Raw genomic sequence first — 21923 nt, forward strand, 5'->3', positions numbered from 1 at the left:
CTGATGGGAGACCAAATCATCGTGGAAATATTGCTATGGAAATGGTAGTTACCCCAAATCAACTCACATTTGAGTCATTTAGTTTCAAAAGCCAGATGAAGCCACCAGCACAGCAGAAACGCCCTAGACACTTGGGTTGATTGATTTGTTCATTTGTCAACAAATATTCATTGAATTCCTAATTTCCAGACATTGGTCTAGGCACTAGGAATACAGCATTGAGCAAAACCAGCCCACATCCCTGCCTTTATGAACTTATATTCCAATGGGAGGAGATATAATATTCAAATTAGTGAAATATATAGGTGGTGATAAGGGATAAGGGGAAAAATAAAGTGGGGAGCGGGGGGTATGAGTTGTGAGGGGTGGGAGAATTTGTCATTTTTTTTTTTTTTTTTGGTTTTCCCAAGAAGTTTATTCGGGCAGACCTGGAGACACACGGAGGCTCTGCACCTAAAAGAAGGTGTTGGGCCTCTTGGTGGTGAAGCGTGGCTTGTGCTGGCGACGCAGAACCCGGTGGGGCAGTGGGAACTTGATCTTGGAGTCGTGGAACTGCTTGACTGCTGGCCGGCGGCACTTGCTGGCTGCCATCTCCTCCACCTTCATGATCTGGATCAAGTGTGCTCGGGCACGGTGTCGGGCACCCATGTCTCGGTAGCACTGGGTGACGGCGCCCGTGGTGGTCAGGTCCCGGTACTCCCGGTACATGTTGTGGGTGCCGCTTCTCGAGTCATAGCGCAGCCAGATGCCGAAGTTCTTCACTCGCAAGGGGGATTTCTCGAACACCTGTCCACAGTAGACGATTTCCCCTGAGGACTTCTTCATCTTTTTCAGCTGAGACACAAAGTACCAAAAGCGGGACTTGGCGACGACGTGATTAGGTGCAAAGATTCGCATGCGATACAGGGGCGGAGTGCGACATTTGGGGGTGGGCAGGCAGCGCCCCACCACCTTGTACTCTCGCAGTGTGCCCGAGGCCTTCATGGCGCTCTCTCCACTTTCGCCGCCGCACGAGAAAGGCAGAATTTGTTATTTTAAGTAAAGTGTCCAGGACAGGCCTCCAACCTGAAGTAAAGACCTGAAGAACTCAAGTGTGGAGCCATGTGAATACCCAGGGGAAGAACATTCTAGAATACTAATAGCAAGTGCAAAAGCCCTGAGGCAGGAGGGCTTACCTGGTTAAAAGACCATCAGGGAGGTGGGATGGGATGGGAGTGAGAATAGGGTGTAGGGGTAGAAGGTAGAGGTGGTGGTGGTACAGGGCTGAGCAGGAAGAGATGATTCCCAGAGGTGGGGGGGATCCAGGTCACAGAAGGCCAAATATAGGCTGTTGTGAGGACTTCGGCTTTTTCTCTGAGAGGGGGATCCCTGGAGGGTTTGGGCAGGGAAAAAAAGCATGATTTACCTCCTGTTGTGATAGGGTCACATTGGCTAATCTATAGGGGTAGCAAAGGCAGAAACAGGGAGCCCAGTTAGACCTTCTAATAATTCAGGTATGATGGGGGCCCGCACTAAGGGGGAAGCAGTGGAGGCTGAGGATAGTCGGGTTGAGTTCCTTGATCAGGGCACCGTGTCCCCAGTGTGGAGCTTAGCGAGCCCAAGAACAGTGTCTTTCTTTGTTTTCTATGCCTCTGTGGCTGAGGATTGCCCTTTTGATGGATAATTTCTTACTTTTTAGTTAAATGATCTATCTTGCTCTGATTAAAGAGCCTTTTGTTCTCTTTAGAGTGACTCTTCTGATCTATTAAATATTGATTTCATAACTCAGCTCTCAGAGAATACTTTTAAGTTCTTAGGGGCCCCCTCATCACTGTCCCCCACCCCCAGGTATAGTAGCCTGACTAGAGAGGTCTGACCCAGAACATCGACTCTCAAGTTTCTGAGGACACCTATCCATATTTCAGCAGGAGATTGGCCATCCTGGTTAGGGCCTGAGAATCTTTTCTTTCTCTGAGTGCGGTTCTGTCTGCCTGGTTGCCATGGAGGCCCCCTCTGACCAATGCCGGGGTCTCCAACATAGGGGTTGAGGGCCCAGCAGGTGTCTCTCCATCCACCCAGGGGACCTCCTAACTGTCTGCTCAGGCTGTGGCCCCATGACATTTGCAACTGAGTGGGCAAACTTTAACAGACCATTCACAATTCTTTTGGATTCCTTCCCCCTCCCTTAATGTGAAAATATCTCTCTGGTCTATTGCTGTTGGCAGTTGGGCCTTCATTGTGCCCTGTGTTCTGCCTGCTGGCCAGGGTGAGGGTGCCTGTCCCATACCCTGCAGTCTGTCCCCAGTGAGACTTTTTATTGAATCTTCCTTTTGCTCCCATTTGTTGGCCTTTTTTTTTTTTTTAACCACCATTGTTCGTCTTTTAACAAATATCTGCAAATGAGTTAATAAAAATTTTTTTTTTAAAGATTTTATTTATTTGTCAGAGAGAGAGAGGGAGAGAGAGCAAGCACAGGCAGACAGAATGGCAGGCAGAGGCAGAGGGAGAAGCAGGCTCCCCGATGAGCAAGGAGCCCGATGTGGGACTCGATCCCAGGACGCTGGGACCATGACCTGAGCCGAAGGCAGCTGCTTAACCAACTGAGCCACCCAGGCGTCCCGAGTTAATAAAATTTTAAAGGATTCCAGTTTCTCCTACTTGCCGGTATGGTATTTCTCAGCCCTGGCTTTACATCAGCATTAGCTAAGGAACTTGCAAAACTATGAAGATGCCTGTACCACACTCTAAACCAGCTGTTTCTGAATGTAGAGAGTGGGGCACAGGCTTCAGTATGTTCTAAAAGCCTCCCCCGCCCTCCCCACCCAATGATTCTGAAGCATAACTTTGCTCTCTTTCTTAAAGGCAGTATAAACAGGGCCTAGTACCGGCAGGCTGTTCATTCTCCAAGGCACTCAAAGGTTTTCTCTCAAAGCTTCTTTCTTGTCTAAGTGAGGTTTTATGGAGAGTCAGAATCAGTGAAGAGATTGAAAGAAGAAAACATTCATTATATAAATTCAAATGTCTGTTCCTTTACCAGAACACAGGGCCTGCAATGAATGATGAATTAATATAATTTTAGTCTGGAATCCATTGGAAAAGCACAATTTTGTTTCATTGTATTTTGTATGTGTTAAGAGCAGTGATCTGTTAAATATAAATGGTTAAAATATACCACGAAATGTTTTTCATTCTTTAATGCATTAGGGTTGGAGAGAACCGGAAGTGGTTCCAGCTCGCCTGGGGCAGAGGGGCTCCCTTGGGGAGCAGACAGGTCCTGGAGGAATGAGGAAGGGACAGTGACTCCAAGGAACCAGGTCTTTCTTTTCTGGCCAAGGAGAGGCAGATCCCTTCATCCTCTCCTGCAAGGAAGGTTTCATGATTCTATTATGAAAGTGTAGAAATAGTTTCTGAGAACATAAAACAGCTAATTCTGCAAACGTCTTTTTGTGTAGCATTTTTAAGATGACTGATTTTCTCCTGTGCCACCCCACCCACACTCCGCACTGGACGTCATGCCAGCTAGCCTTTTGTAAGCTTTTTCCTCTGCCAGTAAGGCCTTCCAAGTCTTCTTTGTCTGGCTGAATCCCACTCCTCCTTTGGGACTGGGTTCAGGCATTTCCTCCTCCTGGCAGCTCTCCCTGTCTTGCCTTCCTACCCTGACTTAGTGAGGTACCCCTCCCTGTGCTCCCGATGTGCCCATGCTTTCCTCTGCCTTGGCCTTTCCTGCATTTGATAGAATTCTTGTGCCTGCTTCTCCTTCCCTACTCAGTCAGCTTCTTTTCTCTCTACCTTCCCCTGATTAGCACAGGACTTGGCATATTTATAGATTTATTTTAAGAAAGAAATAAGACTGGGTGACCCAAAGGTACTATGTCTCCGTGTTGTGTTATATTTGCGATGCATTTATAAGCAGGACAATTTAGAAACTGGAATTTCTTTGCTATATTTTCCCTCTCTTTCATTTTAAATCGATTGGCAAGGTTACCTCCAGCAGCTCTCTCTTTGGTGAAAGTCTAAAATCGCCCGCATCCATGGTAATGACATGATGTTTTATCAGGCTTTTATTGATGGGGTTTAGATTGCTTTCAGATTTTGTCACAAATGGTGCTGCTCTGAACCCCTGTGGTCATTGTATTAGTTTCCTATTGTTGCTGTAACGAAAGATCATGAACCTGGTGGTTTATAACAACACAAATTGATAACCTTCCAGTTCTGGAGGTCGGAAATCCAAAACAGATCTCATTGAGCTAAAATCAAGGTGTTGGCGGGGTTGTATTTGGCTCTGGAGGTTCTTGGCGAGAATCCTTTCTCTTGCCTTTTTTAGTTCTAAACGCTGCTCCATCCCTTGGCTTCTGGCTCCCTTCCACCTTAAAAACCCGCAAATGTTGGTTGCACCTTTTCACACTAACATCGAATCACTCGTCTGCTGCCTCTTCTGCCTTCCTCACCCACATTTAAATGAGCCTCAGGATTACGTCGGGCCCACCTGGTATAATCCAGTGGCATCTTATATTAGGTCGGCTAATGAGCAGCCTTCATTCTATCTGCAATCTTTATTACTCCCTGTCATGAACATGACCTACACCTTCTCGGGTTCTGGCGATTTGGATGCAGACATTTCTAGGGGACCATTATTCAGTTTGCCACGGTCTTTACCTTTGAACATTTGTATGATCATCTCTGTGGAATAAATGAACGAGAAATAAACTTGCAGAGTTGTGGGGAGCGGGAGAATGCACAAAAAATTTTAACTGCCCTCTTAAAGGTTTCGATTTCTACTAGCGCTTGTACTCAAGCCCCTATTTCTTCTCACCCTGACCAATTCTGAATATTTTAGTCTTTTAAAAATCTTTGCCTGCCGTTAGAAATCCATTAGTACTACAGAATTTGAAAACTAAACAAATCTGACATGTGCTGACATTAAAAAGCTGATGGGGCACAGAAGTGTCCATGATTCAAAAGATGACCTTCTTTGCCTTCTCTAAGTGCCATTAGTCGATGAGTAAAGATGTGGCACAGAATCAATACTAAGGGAAATACCCTATGATGAATATTTTCTTGTTAGCAGTTCATAGATTTACTAATTTATTAATTAGTCCATTAGTATCTATCATATTCTTAATGCATGCCAGTGACCACCTGACCTCTAGGAATTTACAAGCAGTAAAAGGGGTAAGTCACAAGTGAAGGCAAGTGATTTGAAAATTGGCTCTACTTGTGTAAAATCCATGCATACAACTCACATGCTCTAATTCCTAATGGATTCCCTTTATTTTTGACAACTTCACGCTTTTTCCTAAATAGTTGGGAATCGTGCAATATTGCCATATACAATTGTCAAAACTTGTCTGAGTAAAAATCTGTCAAGTCACAGGAAGTGATCTAAAAAACTGATTTTCTGAAGTAAGCCAGTTACAAAAAGGCAAATGTCACTCCAATGAGGGGCCCAGCGTGGTCAAATTCACAAAGAGAAAATAGAATGGTGGCTGCTAGGGGCTGTGGAAAGGGCGAGATGGGAGCCGTTCGATGGGGAGAGCATTTCAGTCTTGCAAGAGGAGAAGAGGTCTGGAGTTTCGTTGCACAACAGTGGGAATGGACTTAATACTACTAAACTGTACTTAAAAAGGAATGAGATGGCAAATTTTATGTCATTTATGTTTTAATTTAAAGAATTTAAATTAAATTTAAAGAAAATCTAAATCTAAATCTAACAACTTAAAGAAAAATCTAAAAACAAAACAAAACGAAAAAACAAAAACCAATCAGTTATCTACGAAGCAGTCATGGAGAGGAAATTATCTCAAACTTTCATTGGGTGCCAACAGTGCTGGGCATTTCCAAGCATCACTTCATTTAATCCTCACAACCACCCTGGGTGGTAGCCGTAACTGATACTATGTTGCAGGTGAAGAAACTAAGTAACTTGCCCAGAGTCACACAAACTGGGATTTGAGCGCAATTTGTCTTTCTTCTGCATCCTCAGGCCTGACGATGTGTGAGATGAATGTGATTTCCACTGAGCACCATCCTAAATATTCTTTAAAGTAGAAATGCTCTTATTAAAAATGACACAAGGACACAATTCCTCAATGAGGATATAAAATTCCTAGAAACATGCATTGGATTCTCCAGCTAAGGTTTATCTTACTAAATAATTAGAGCTTTAACTTCCTCCCTCCTGCCCCCACTTTCCTCTTTTCTCATTCTTTGTTTCTTTCATTATTAATGTCTACATCATGGTCACACAGTCCATGTTGAGGTAACAGAATTAAATTTGCTCCTGCCTGTACCATTCTTTCATTCAGAGAAGGCTGGGAAAGATCTGTAAGGGACAAAGGACATGCCCCGCCCGTCCCGGCTCTGACACAGGCCCTCGATGATGTCACATGAAAAGTCATTTCCTGTTTGATCCTTATCTGTAATGCTGACCAAATTAATAGCTTTACTTCCTTTACTTGTGTGTAATGGAATTTGGAAATAAAAGTAAAATCACTTCCTATGAGGGTTTATATACTTAAGTCCTTTAAAGTTCACGTACTTGGATGCTTTTTGGTTTCTGGAGACCGTGAGGTTGTTTAATGTAGAAAAGGAGCAAGCCATAGAATGGGCCATGCTGAAATTCAGTGATGGTCATGGTTTACTTACTATCCGTGCTCTGGTGAATGTCTTTCCAACTCCCAAACCTTCTGAAGAATTTGCAAGGAGTAAAACCTGACTCATCCTAGCAGGGAGGTTTCAAAAGTAATTAAAAAGGGTGGATGTTGTTATAAAGTCAATCACCCGCGTGGCCCTTAGAAGATGTCCTCTGCTGCACAGGTCAATGACGAGAGCCCCAGATTTAAGAGTCTTCTTTTGGCAAGAGAATCTGGAGATGACTGACCCAAAGGGAGGCCATGGCGTCAAGTGACAAAGCATGTGTGTGAAAATGTCAACTGTCAGGCTCATTCCCTCAGGGTCCCTGTTCCCTAAGGAGAGACAGTGGTGCCCGAATCTGGGGACCAGCCTGGAAACTGAGTAGCCACTACCAAAGGGGAGACGTCTGAGTTTACTTTTAATCAGTTATAAATGTCCACATTTAGATGCTGTATAATTAACAGTCAAACTAGCAAATCAGCCTTTACTGAAAAACGACTGTCTCCTTTACCCCTTTTTATTCTCACAACTTCTTCCCTTTGTCCTCCCAGATGTATCCATTCATTGTCAGATGTCAAAACAGGGTGCTTTTGATGCAAAAGATGGAGAGTGACATTTGCTGTGCAGAATTAATGACCTTGAGAATGAAAATACTCAGTCTCCTGACTCTTGACTTTTAAATAGAACTTGTGTCTTTATTCTTCCCCTTATCAACAGGAAGCAGATATACAGCGGACAGAACCTGATGCAAGGCAAGAAGTTTTAAAAGTTATAGATTTTTCTTCAAACTGGGGTTATTTTTGGAAGCTTAACATCCAGCTTGGATTTTTCTAAAATGAGGTTTTTGTTTCTCTGATGATAAAATCAATACATGATAAATAATACCCGAGAAGTATAGGAAAATATTAGAAAAACAATGGCTACTATATTTTGAGCAGGTTTACTTTACTAAGTGTGTCGGCCCTCCAGCAGCCCTGTGGGGAAGGCACTGGTACTACTCCCTTTACCCACAAAGGTGCTCAGGCACCAAGAGGGAGGGTCATGTAGGAAAAGACAGAAATAGTGGAGCTGGATTTAAATCTGGGTCTTCAAACTCCAGAGCCTACATTCTTCACAGCAATAGCTTCTTTGGTGTTTGCTTCTTGTTTATAACTATGGAGGTAGGAAAATGTGGGGTTAGATTTAAACATTCTTTATACCAGTACACACTAGTGTACACACCAGAACATTCTAGAATGTACACACCAGTACATTCTACAAGGAGTAGAATGTAGAGGTTATGGGGAAAGGAGGGGAAGAAAAAGGATCATCTCGCCACTGCCTTGGGAGGCACAGCCTCTGGCAACGTTTCATCTGACATTCCCCCTTGTGATCTGGGTGGAGGTGGCTATGATCTTGGCGGGCTGGCCGACCTCTCAAGAGGCCTCTTGAGTCCCTCTTCCACAGTTTCCCTGTGATTTTGTATAGGTCTGATTTTTTATATGTCTCTATTTGAAGTAACTTGAGTAATTTCTCTTTTCTGTGGCTGAATCTGGACTGATGTAATGTATAGAGGAGCGTATGATTTCTGTAACTGGAATCTGATACAGATTTACTAATGGCTTTTTTTCAAATTAATATTTTCCCATAAACATTTTAGAACTTTCAAAATCAAATGCTTGCCAAAAGGGTAATATCCCTTCATATATGTGTAGCATCATTGACTTTCTATTCCTTTGTTAGTGGACATTTAGATTCTCTCCAGATTTTTTTACTCTTATAAATGAATATTTCTTTGACACAATGTAGTAGTTTTATACTGCTTTCTTAACAGATTAGTACAGACTTGGTGGCTGAAACCACGAGCGACACAAACTTATCTTGCTGTTTTGGAGGCCAGAAGTCCAAAATGAGCTCACTGGGCTAAAATCAAGGTGTTGCCAGGGCTGGAGTCTCCAGGGAAAGATTCGTTCCTTTCCTTGCCTTTTCCAACTTCCTGAAGCTGCCCACACTCCCTGATTCATGGCCCCTCCCATCTTGAAAGCCAGCAATGGCTGACTGACTCCTTCTTCTAGGGCATTACGCTAACACTGACTCTTCTGTCCCCCTCCTTCACTTAATAAGGATCCCAGTGATTACACTGAGACTACCTGGATAATCCTGGATAACCTCTCCCTCTCAAAATCATCTGATTCACAACTTCAATTCCCTCTGCAACCTGATTCCCTCCTGCACCGTGTGTAACATAATATATTCACAGGTCCCAGGAATTAGGACACATTGGACCATTTGTGGAAGCCATTATTCTGCCTACCACATGTAGTAATTCTGGTTCTAGGAATCTATCCTGCAAGAAGAATCAGAAACACAGATAAAGGAAATTTTTAAGGCTTCAGTCGTGTCAAATGCAATTATACCAACTTATATCCCATTTGCTAATTTAAAAAATTCCCATCTCATTCTCACCATGTCATGCTAACATAAAATATTAGTTTCTCAGCATCTTCTTGGTGTAGAAGCTTATATTTATGAGTGCAATACCCATGTGTGATAGAATTCACATTCAGGGGCGCCTGGGTGGCTCAGTGGGTTAAAGCCTCTGCCTTCGGCTCAGGTCATGACCCCAGGGTCCTGGGATCGAGCCCCGCATCGGGCTCTCTGCTCAGCAGGGAGCCTGCTTCCCCTCCTCTCTCTCTGCCTGCCTCTTTGTCTACTTGTGAGCTCTCTCTCTCTCTGACAAATAAATAAATAAAATCTTAAAAAAAAAAAAAAGAATTCACATTCAAAGAGTACAAGAGAGTCCATGGTGGAAAGCAAGTCTCCTGCTTGCCTGTATCCTCCTATCTCCCCCAGAGGCTACCACTGATGCCAGATTTTTATATATCATTGTAGAGATATTCTATACATATATAAACATATATAAGGATGCGTCACTCCTTTTTACACAAATGGTGATACATTGTGCCCATTCTTCTGATCTCCTCATAGGTTTTTGAGATAGGATTCATATGGGTAAGTAACGTTATTATCTCTGATCTAGAAATTCTGTATGTTCTAAAATAGCCACAATTAATTACAACTTATTTTATCTTAGTGAGCGATGAGCCACATAGAGACCTTCTCATCTTTTACTTAGAAGTGTGAGTGCAGGAGTACCTGAGTGGCTCAGTTGGTTAAGCATTTGACTTTTGATTTTGGCTCGGGTCATGATCTCAGGGTGGTGAGAATTGAGCCCTGCTTTGGGCTCTGCACTGGCCATGGAACCTGCTTAGGATTCTCTCTCTCACTCTGTCCTTCCCCCAGCCTGTGTGTGCACACACTTACATTCTCTCTCCCTTACCAAAAAACCCACAAAACAAACAAACAAAAAAACAACCCCCCAAAAACATGAGTGCATTAGGATTCTATTTTTTGTAGATGCAAAATTGCAATGGGCAAAGGTGTGTTGAAACAAGTTCAGTGTCGGGATAGGCCTATATAACTCCATCACTAGAGCTGAATGTTGTGTTTGTACTATGAAAATGGATGGTATGTCCTGTAATAAGGAAACAGGAGCTCTTTCTAGCTGAGAGAAACTTACAGTGTAATGTATCAAAATGCATAACAAAGCAGATTTCACTACTATGAATCCATATTTTCATAAAGAATTATCCTGTCACCCCATATAATAACCGCTTTCTGATACTCTATGGTAGCATTTCCCAACCGCGTTCTGGAAAGTAATAATTTTAGTGGAGAAAAAAAATCTATTATCAACAAAATTCAACCAAGCTGCCTTATATTCAAATAATAATCCATTAGAAAACAGAAAAAAAAATCAAGCTAGTAGCAAGAAACGAGCACATAGGAATAAACATTCAATACATATAAAATAAGATCTGAAACTTCACAAGAATATTAGAGAGGGTGAATACACTCATATATACACTAAGATGGGGTGGGATGGGGTAAGCTGTGGTTCTCAGGAACTGTGACGACAAAGGTCACTGGAACGAGTTAGAGGGAGATTCTTCTGGCCAAGAAAATGTTAGTGAGGGCGGAGTGTGATGCTATCAGAGATGTATAAACACTGAAGACCAGCCACAGGAGTCTTAAAACAGGCAGAGAATATCATATAAATTGTCTGGAGTTTCCCCAGACCCAAAATGCCTTGCCTGGCTACTGAAGATGTTTCATTTTGTCAGGGCAATGCAATGGGAAGAAGAAAAGGAAGAAGCTGGAAGTATTTGCCTTGCTTTCCACTGCATGTCTTCCTCTCTAGAAACCAGAGCCACATAAGTAGTTAACTCTACCCGAGTACCTGCTGATGGGTAAGCGGGCACACAGAGGGTCACAAATCTAGCAGAAAAGGCTATTGGCTGTTAGTAGAGTGATGGCACCTTGGAATATACACAGAAGGTATCTCACGTTGGTCCAGCAGAACTTAAAGCATCTTAGCACCTAATTCTTGTCTGGTCTCTTGAAACTCCTTCCACCTGTGTGGAGGCCACTGGGTGCCTTTGTGCCAGGGGTCCTTGACACGGTGTGTTCTGTGGAAGTTAGAAGGGAAGGCTGGTCCCGGGATTGGGAACTTCTCTGTGTAATGAGTGCCTTCCTCCCTGATGCACTATTTGCTTTTAAAGTTTCCTTAGAAACCATGCACATAATACTTAACTCACCCTTGGCTCCATTCTGACATTTTTTGGTGGAAGTCACAAGGACTGTTCTTTTCAATTGTGGCCTTTTGCATCTCCCAGCTTTCCCTTGGTTTCTAAAGTGTGGCCAGTCAAGAGGGCCAAGATCTCATTTGTCATGCCAAGATTTGTGTTTGTGCTCTTGGCAAGATGTGCTGTTAACCTCTGAATACTACGTCTCTGAAGGAAAATGATGTGCTCCAGTGACACACTTTACGGTAGAAACGTTAGCAGGGGCAGACATGACATCAACAGCACGCAGGCCCAGTTCCGTGGTTGTGTGGGGCACCCCTATGCCAAGCCAGTGCAGATGGGTAAACTGTCCCCTTCCATTGCCAGGGGAGGGAAGCCCCAACACCCCGTCTCCATCTTTTAGGACCTCAGGGTTCACTCCCACTTCTCTTGTCTTTGCACCTGCTCTCCTCCCCCACTGCTGCACTGCTGCACAACCACTGCCCTCCCCCATTCCCACAGTATGAGCTCTAGTCCTGGCCGCCTGAAGAAGGACAGTGATGGAGAAAGGCTTGAAACTTCTTTTCAGTCACGGCTACTTACTTATGACCCAGCCCTGAAGAGACTAGACTCAGCCTTGGGATTTGTAGTCACATTGCTAAAACAAGCTTTGATTGCAAAATAATTGGTGTGTTGGGGCACCCGAGTGGCTCAGTGGGTTAAGCCTCTGCCTTCGGCTCAGGTCATGGTCTCAGGGTCCTGGGATCGAGCCCCGCATTGGGCTGTCTGCTCAGCAGGGAGCCTGCTTCCCCCACCCCCGCCTCTCTGCCTACTTGTGATTTCTCTCTCTCTGTCAAATAAATAAATAAAATCTTAAAAAAAAATTGGTGTGTTGATTATGGTTACCACACAGAGATGCCTCAACCTTTGCTAAGAGTCTTTCATTACTTATGCCTGAAAACACAACCACCATATTTGTGATATCTTTTCTCATAAATGAAAATCATTTCTTTTTTCCTGATTAAGAAATATGAACTCATTTTAAAGAATTTTTAAAAATATAGAAAAGGATAAAGGAGAGGGTAACCACCCCCCGACCACCCAAAAATAATCTCTGTTAACTGTTTGGGGTCAAGCTCCTAAGTTTTTCCTGTGCATGCACATACATTCAGACTTTCTAAAAAAAAATGTGACTGTACTATTCATGATGTTTGTTCATGACCTATTGCCACACAAGACACAACTCAGAGCTATAAAATAGCAACCACCTTGCTATGGCTCATGAATTCTCTGGGTGAGGAGTTTGGACAGGAGATGGCAGGGGTGGCCTGTCTCTAATCCATGAACTCTGGGACCTCAGCTGGGAAAATTCAAATGTCTGGGGATACCTGGAGTATCTGGGGCCTGGAAACATCTGGAAACTTCTTTCTTCTTTCATAGAGCTAGCACCTGGAATTGGAATTCTGAGCCCACCTGGGGTTGTTGACTGTATGTAGCTTTTCCACGTGGCTTGTGCTTCCTTACAACATGGTGGCCTCAGGGTAGTCAGACTTCTTATATGGTGCCTTGAGGTTCTAAGAGTGAACAGGGTAGAAGTTGTGTGGCATTTTGTGGTCTAGCCTTGGAAGTTATTTAATGTAATTTATGCCATACTGTATGGTCAAAGAAGTCACAAGTCCATGGAGAGTCAGGGGAGGGGACAAAGACTCCACTCTGTGGGAGGAGTGTCAAAGAACTTGCAGCTCTGTTTTAACATTCTGAAAATCTTTTGTTATTTTTATATAACATAGTATACTGGCTTGAATTGTGTTCCCCCAAAAGGTATGTTTTAAGTCCTAACTCTTACTACCTATGAATGTGACCTTATTTGAAAATAGGGTTTTTGTAGATACAATGGAGTTATGATTAAGATCATACTAGATGGGGGTAGGCCCAAACCAAAGAATGGTATCCTTATAAAAAGGGAGAGGTTTGGACACAGGCACATGGAGAAGTCCATATGAAGAGAGAGGCAAATATTGGAGTGATATTTCTATAACCCAAGGAATATCAAGGATTACCAGCAACCACCAGAAGCTGGGAAGAACCAGGGACATTCCCTAGAACCTTCAGAAAGAACACGACCCTGCTGCCACCTTGAATATGTATTTGTGTATTTATTTTAATTGGAGTATAGTTGACATACCATGTTACCTGTTTCAGATGTACAACACAATGATTTGACAATTCTATATGTTCTGCTGTGCTTACCACAAGTGTAGCTCCCATCTGTCACCAGATAATGCTATTACAATGTCATTGATTATATTCCCTATGCTGTGGCTTTCATCCCCATGGCTTATATATTCCATAACTGGAAACTTGTACCTCCCACTCTCCTTCCCCCATTTTGCCCATGTCCCTTATCCTCCTTCCCTCTGGCAACCATCAGTTTGTTCTCTGTATATATGAATCTGTTTCTGCTTTCTTTTGCTATTTTTGCTTTTTATATTCCACACATAGGTTTAGTCATATGGTATTTACTTTTCTCTGTCTGACTTATTTCCCTTAGCATAATACCAACTATAGCCATCTATGTTGTCACAAATGGCAAGACCTCACTCCTTTTTATGGCTGAGTAATATTCCATTATGCATACATATACCACATCTTCTTTATCTGTTCATCTATAGAGGGACATTTGGATTGCTTCCATATTTTGGTTATTGTAAATAATACTGCCATAAACATAGGGGTGCATATTTCTTTTTGAATTTCATTTTTCTCTCTGACACCTCAATTTTGGACTTCTATCCTCCATAACTGTATGAAAACAAATGTCTGTTTTAAGCCACCACAGTGCTTTGTCCTTTGTCCTTTGTTACAGCAGTCCCAGGAAATGAACATAGTTACCCATATCTGTAGAGATCGCATTGTCATTTCATAGTTGTACAAAGTAACCATTCAATGCTTAATCATCATTTATTTGATCAATCTTAAATAGATCTAAGGAATTTAGCTCAATAATTAGCATGAAATTATATTCTATGCAATTAAGTGGGTGACTCATAGCCTTCCTTTCTTTTCCCACTAGGGCCAGCACAGTTAGCACAGAGTTAGCATTCAAAAAATATCAATGAACTTGTTACCACCACTAAGAGAGTATCAGAAAACAGGAAGTCTGATCACCTACAAGCATTATATTAAAGGATTCCAAATATTAAGGATTTTAGGAAAGTCCTGTCACTTCTGGAAACCTGCTTTGTCAGGTGACCTGAGGAAGAGGGAAAATACTTCAACCTAAGAGAACATTCCCAGAAAGCATCAAATATTTTAAACTGAATGGGGTTATGGTACAAAAACGTTAAAACCCACTGTTGTGTACAGATGTGATACTTCCAGGTCCCTGGCCAAAAAAGGAGTTTTAAGCATCAAAACCTCTTTGCCAAATGTTAAGAAATGATTCAGAAATGTCAGCCTGGCAGATGGCTACGGAAACCTACCCCGGGCCTTACAGACCTTTCCTGCTGTTCCTTTATGACTTCTGGATTGGATGAGGCCTCCTGTGTTTTCCTTCTCAAGTTCAACTATCCATTTCTTGGCCCCATTTGTGACTTCCTGGATGCAGAGGGAAGGCATGGGGTAAACCTGGAAAGAAACCACGAGCCTCCTCCCTTTCCCTCGTGGGGCCAAGTCAGAGCAACAAGGCCGAGTGGCCAGCTCTGGAAGTAATGAGACAGCAAGCCCTTCCAGTCTCGTGGTTTCTTTCTTCTACAGACCAGGAGTTGTCTCAAAAAGGGCCTATAGAAAAAAAATAAAATAAAATAAAGCCTGTCTTCATTCTAAGACGCCTGGCAGTGTGTTTGCCATTTCCAAGGGATCTTCAGCTGCTCTGGGCACAACAGACTGGACAACGGCAATGCAGCCAGAGTCCTGAGTTCTTACTTCAGCCCAGAAACCCAAAGACAGTTGTGCTGCACGAGTAAGGGGTTCATTGAGGACTAAGGGATTGGGTTGTCTTGAAATCTTAACTTTTTCTGAGTATTTGGGAGGGGATGTCCTCGGAGACCACACTGATGGATGCTTCCTCTTCTCTTGGGGATGAGTGGAAATGTACCTGCTACCTGGACCCGTTCTGCATCTGGATGGGCCAGCCTTCTCCTTTGGTTCAGTATTGAGCTGGGCTCCACCAGGCTAGGCAGACTCAGTGTGTGTTTGGGAGAGGGGAGACTGTGTGTGCTGCATGCTCGCCATTGCTGTTCCTGCCAAATGGTAGTGGGCTGTTTCTTTGGTCCCTATGATGTATCAGGCTCTAGAAAACTAATTTGGATAGAGAGAAGGGTATGGTTGTGGTCACTAAGTACTGCCCCCAGATCTTGTCCCCTTTCCTTATTTTTATTTATTTATTTATTTATTTGAGAGAGAGAGAGAGCTCATGAGAGAGCTCACTCACATGTGGGAGTGGGAGTTGGGGCTGGGAAGGGGCACAGGGAGAGGGAGAGAGAGAATCTTAAGCAGGTTCTATACCCAGCGCAGAGCCCAATGAGGGACTCTGTCTCACGACACTGAGATTATGACCTGAACCAAAATCAAGAGTCGGATGCTTAACCAACCAAGCTACCCAGGCACCCTAAGTCCCCTTTCCTCTTTGCTGCTAGAACACTAATTTGGGGGAGGAGGGTAATTGATGGGAATGATTCCAGCTACCCAGCCCTAGGTTGTTGATTGGTTCATGTTGCCACCCTCCTTTTCACCTAAAAGTGACCATGTACTTGTTCTAGCCAATGAGAATTAAGTAGAGGACTCATAGGGGTTTGTAGAATGCTTTTCTTTGGCCTAATAAAAAAGGAATATGAAGCTAGCCACACTCTATCCTGTTCGTCTTTTAACTGCCTTGAACATGGATTTGATGTGTGGAGCTACAGCAACCATTTTGTGACAGTGGGGGAGGAAAGGCCTAGGAAATGATCTGTAGACAAGTATGAAGAAAAGGGTGAAGGAGTCCCATAGTCTCTGGCTCCAATATGGTCGAGCCCCTGAATCAACGGCAGTTAACTGCCAACTCCTCAGTTACTGCTGCCTAAGCTAGTCTTAAGTCTTAATCACCACGTGGTTGAATGAATTTCTAAGTGATGAAAGCATGCTTCTCAAATTTAATACCAAAGTACCTTTATTAGTAGAGGTATACTGATGTGGGGCATAGAGTATAGCTCAAACTGGCTTTCCATCAGCAAGAAAGACTTCAGATTTTATCTGAAACACACACACACACACACAGTATATGGAATTTATATTAACGGATAGTTATATTAAGTTATAAAATTATTGGTAGTTATACTAATTTATATATGGATAGTTACATTAATTTATATGGATAATATGGATTGTTATATTAATAATATGTGGATAGTTGTATTAATTTATAAAAATATTGAAATTGTTATCAAGAAAAGAGTGAGAAAGACCTTTTTCTTCCACGTTGTTAAATTTACGCTGGGAAGAAGCAGTTTTCTTAACCAGGGGCTTTTTTTTTTTTTTTTTTAAACTCGAGGTGTAATTATATAACATTCTATTAGTTTCAACTGTACAACATACTGATTCGATATTTGCCTATATTTTGAAATGATCACCACGGCAAGTCTAGTTAGATCTGTTATTAACTATAGGCAGTATGCTGTACATTGTCCTGGGGCTTTGAGTAGCCCCTGGCACACTGCCCGTATCCCCAGAGGTACAAATACCATGGCCTGAAAAATATGAATAAAAGGAGCAGCAGGAGAGAAAGATAAAGAGGTCAGTGGATCTAAAAGAACAATGGCCTTGGTGTGCCAGGCTAAGGAGTGTGGACTAAATTCCTTTAGAAATGGGCCACACTACAGAGCACTAGGGAGGTTATGCAAAGCCAAATGTTAGAGTAGTGCGGTGGCAGGATTAGAACTGAGTACATACACGGTAGCAGGTAGGAGACTCTGTTGCATGCCAGGTAGGATCAATTTCCACTATGAATGGCAGATAAAATAGCAGCTTTATTTAATTAGGTTTTTGTTCCTTCCCCAAGAGCCAAGAAGCAGCTCAGAGGCCAGGAGTCCAGTGCAGGAAGAGTGGCCCATAGCTACATAATGCTATTCCAGTGATCAAGGTCTACATAGCAAACCACTCCAACATAGTGGCCGAAAACAAGAGTGATCCTTTCCCTTTCCTCATGAATCTGCAATGGAGGCAGGATGCTGTGGGACAGCTTGTCTCTGCTCCTGATAGCAACCTCTTGGGCGGCCCGAAGGTGGCAGAGCGCTCAGTAAGTACGATCTGGAACCATCCCCAGGCTTGATTACCTGCACATCTGACAGCAAATGCTGGCTGTTGCCCGGATCCTCACGAGGCTGTGGTTGGAAACATCGACATGTGGCCACCCAGTGAGGTTGCTTGGCTTCCTCGCAGCACGGCGGCTGGCTTCAGACAGCAGTATCCCAAGAGCAGAAGTAGAAGCTGCTCATTTCTTAAGACTTAGATGCAGCGATGGGCACAGAATCGCATTTGGCCAAGTAATCACAGAGTCTATATGTGGGGGATGGGACGTAGACCCACCCCCTAAAGGGAGGACCACCAAAGAATTCTGGGATCATAATTTAAAGCCACAATAGATGTCATTAGCTAGAGCCTAGTCCCAGAACCCCTGCTGCTGGCAAGGGAGGCTCGGAAATGTAATCTTTATTTGGGGTCCAATGTCCAGCTAAAAGTGAGAGATTTGTTAAAAAGGAGAGAAGAAAAAGGGGATAGTAGGGATAATTAGCAGTCTTTGCCACTGGCAACACATCACAAGTGACTTAAAGACTGGGATTAGGGTGGGAGGAATGGAAATGGACAGGAAAGCTATGTGAGAGATGTCAGAGAAAAAGAATCAGTAGGATTTGAAATGATTTGGGCTAAGGTGTCTGAGTGTCTGTGCATGCACAAAGGGCTAGAATCACTGAGACCGCCTAGAGACATCCAGCCAGATGCAGAGTCAAAAACTGTCGCATTCACTTCATTCCCAAGACCCATGGTCTCAGATGAATCTTCTAGACTTTAGGCAAGACCCACATGACCAGGGGTTACTCTTCCAGAGAGCGGGGCCAGGCTAGCAGATAACAGTTTTCATAAATGGTTGCAGTCCTTCCGGCTCCTCTGCTTCCCTGCCGCACCCCTTCAACCTTGTGACTGGTCGATGAATAGAATATGGTAGAAAGGATGCTGTGTGACTTGTAGAGCTGGTTCATTGATGGTGCTAGAGCTGCCACCTGGCCTGGATCTAATGGGAACTGCGTGCTCTGTGGGCAGTCCAGCCACACTAAAGCCACCATCCTGGAGGGAAAAAGAGAGATGCTCAAAGAACTCAGCTGTTGGAGTCTTTTTAGTCCTGGTGCTGGACATCTCAGTGGGTGAACCTTCAGATGATTCTAGCCCCCAGCCTTTGAGTCTGCCAGTTGAGGCTCTAGATAAGGCGCATCAGAGATAAGCTGCACCCCCATCCTCTTGTATATCCCTGACCCATGGAATCCATGAGCATAATGAGTGGTTGTTCTATGGCACTAAGTTTTGGGTGATGGGTTATGCAACTGTAGTGATAAGGCCCTCAAGGACTGTGAGGGGGCTGCAGGCGGTAGGGCTCCATGAGGCTCAGTTCCCTTCAGATGTAGTGGTTTGGACCCATGTCAGCAAGGTCATCAGTGGGAACAAAGCCCTTGGGGAGTTTTTCAGCTTCTGAATCCTGATCTGAACTGGATGGTTGGGTTTGGGCACAGCAGACCTCAGCCATCTGAGGAGATCAATAGCCTTTGCCCAAAAGGCAATAGTTTGGTTCTGAATCTTCATATTGATGATGCTTGTCTCCTTCTATCCCCATCCACTTCATTAGAGTGGCTGAACGATGTGTGGATCATTCTCCTTCCTCCCAACAGGGCCACGGCAGCTTTATCTGGTGTGAAGCACCTAGCTGTGTGGTTCTACGTGAGGGCTGGATTCTGAGCTTGGTCCGAACTCCAGCCCTCTAAGGCCATCAGTTCCTACCCATGACATCTTGGCCAGTCATTTATCCTCTCAGAAAGCATTTCCTGTGTCACAGGATTAGGATGAGGAAGACAGATGTTTCATGAACGCATATCAAAATATCACCCCCCCCACACATACACACCTGCCCCTCTGCCCACCTGCTCCAGCAACCGGCAGGAGAAAGCATCAGAGGTTATGTGTTCTGGAAAGTGCACATTGAAGCCAACTCATGGGAACAGAGCAGAGTCCTAGGACTAGGACTTTTGCTTTTGGTAGGACTCGTTTTTGTTGAGGACAAAGCTGGAGCCCAGAGAGATCAAGCAACTTGTCCACGTTCACGCAGCTGGTTTCTGGCAGAGTGCGCATCACCAAAGCCTCTGCTGTTCCTTCCGGGACATCAAATCAAACGAAGTAACTCAGGAGGAAGGGAGGCAAGCGACTAATGCAGATGTAGGGATGGAGAGGGCTCCAGTCAGAGCTGAGGGCTGGGTTGTCCTTAAGGTGTGTGAAAATTTGACAAAAGTGGCTGAAACTCTGGAAAGGCCCGGGGAGGAGCTGGCAGTTGTTCCCTTCCATCCCGTTCTGAGCTGTAACAAGAGCAGGACCTGAGCAAGTGGCTACAACACCATGTGTGGTTGTTGGAACTCACAGATTTCTAGAGCCCACAGTGGGAAGAAGTAAACTAGGTCAGATCCCAGGCTGACACAAAGCAAGAAGAACGCCACAAATTTGCAAGTTAGGTTGCTCATCATTACACAAAAATGCCGTTTTCTCCCAGGCTGGCTGGGCCGCACCTCCCTCCCATCTATAATCACAGCTCTTCAGGAAGGGGACTGCTCTGCAGCTGTGGAAAATTCTGGGCAAATCAATGTGCTATTTCTAGATGTCAGGTGAGCTCAAGGACTCGAAAGTCTTCACCCTAGGCCCATTAATCAAGTCTGATGACTTAATTTACTGTTGAAACAAATATGTCAATTGTAATGTGATACATTTACAAACATCTCTGCTTCCCAAATGGCAGGGGAGTTACTGGCCGAGAAGAAAGGAGAATTAAGCCCTTTTCCAAACAAGACATTCTCCCTTTGTATAACCAGAGACGAGATAGGATCCGAGTGTTCACCAGTTTCTGTGCTGGAGATGTCAATCATTTCTTCTCTGCCCCACCGGGACATGCAGCAGAGGCCCAAGGAATTGCTCCCTACCTCCAAAGTTAGCAACTGGTCAGCCCTTGCGGAGTCCTTCCGATTTTCCAGCTGTGTACTTGGGGATAGGAAGCCATGGTCAGTTAGCTAAAGGCTATGTCCACTGTGGAGCTGAAGTTGCCGTTGTGAGTCGCCATTTTTGGCTTGATCCCTGGAGAACCCAGAATGATTCAGATGTACAGCAGCAGTGAGAAGCCCCAGTGCTCCAGGGATGGAGACAGAGAGGGAGACAATAGGTGACCTGGTTCCAGATACTTTCCTGTTGTCTGCATACACCCTCCTACTTCCCCTGTTGATTGGAAAGGAAAATTAATCAAAGATGGGGGAAAATCTTACTATGATTCCAGGAGGACTTGCAAGGCAAGGTCCTGGGGACGGTGCGTGGCCTTAGAAATATTGCAGCAGGCATTTTCCTCCCTTTCAAGGTTGGTTTTTTTTTTTTTTCTTGAAAAATGGATAGTTGTTTCTAAATATAGGAGTTGAATAAAAGAAATATACTTTCCTTAGGAACAAGATGTTTTTTGCATTTGCCAGCTGGACCCAATAGTCATCTGTCAGTAATGCATTTGTTTTCCTCATGTAGACATTTAATCATTTAATGAGTTCATACAGCCTGGCTCAGGTAACACTAGCCAGAACACACACACACACACACACACACACACACACACACACACACACGTTGTTCCAAGGGAGACATTTGCCTGGTGGGGATTATAAAGCTGGTCAATAAAATAAAAAGCATTTACAGACCAGCTTTGCAAAGTGCAGCCTTAACAAATACTATGCCTCTGTCATTTCCCCTCCTGAGACCTAGATTTACATCTGTGTTTTACATACACTTTTGAAGAGTTGCCACATTCAGCAGGTCTTGAAAGGTTTGTTTTGATGGTACTTAAAGAAAAAAAAGTCTGGAATTTATGGATTAAGATAGATATGTGCTAATTGGCTTCCCAGGGGGATTGCACTCTCTCTCTCATTTTTTGGTTAGGTGCTTACTCTTATAATTTACGGCTCCTCTTCACGATTTTAAAGCTCTTAAGAGCCAAGCACTTCTAGCCCTTACTTATTTAATTCATTTACTAGCTAGGTCAAACACATCCTTCCTATTTGGCTAAAGACTGGGAATAGATATTTGAAAGTGTACTAAGATTGCAAGCTAATTTAAGTTTTATCTCTAAGGCCCCTTGCAAGTATTGATTTGTCTACAAACTGCAGGTGCAGAAAGAAAAAAAATGGCCACTTTAAAATTTTTTTCCCCGAAGTATCGATCGAGCTCATCCTAAGTACCAGTCTGTCTCAGCGACGTTGAGAAGAATGAGGTGCGGTCTTTGAACACAAGTAAGTCACAGAAGAGGCATTCTGCCTGGTAAAAACAGGATGTGTTTCTTGGGGAAATTCTCAGGACTTTTCCCCTTTGCTTTGGAAAAAACTTTGCTCAAAAGTAAGCACTGTCCGTCTAAGTGGTGTGAGGTGGGGACCAAGGGTTCCCCAGGAA

At 43.8% G+C, this 21923-nt stretch overlaps 1 protein-coding gene across 1 annotated transcript; it reads right to left on the reverse strand.

The window, feature by feature from the left end:
- Positions 1-375: 375 nt before the first annotated feature.
- On the reverse strand, positions 376-1019 carry LOC125100030 (60S ribosomal protein L18a-like). The gene has a single exon (XM_047729801.1). The coding sequence runs from the start codon at positions 982-984 to the stop codon at positions 454-456; it is 531 nt and encodes a 176-aa protein (XP_047585757.1). The 5' UTR covers positions 985-1019; the 3' UTR covers positions 376-453.
- Positions 1020-21923: the final 20904 nt, after the last annotated feature.

The sequence above is a fragment of the Lutra lutra genome, chromosome 5 (genome assembly GCF_902655055.1).
Source record: "Lutra lutra chromosome 5, mLutLut1.2, whole genome shotgun sequence".
In the NCBI taxonomy this organism is placed as follows: domain Eukaryota; kingdom Metazoa; phylum Chordata; class Mammalia; order Carnivora; family Mustelidae; genus Lutra; species Lutra lutra.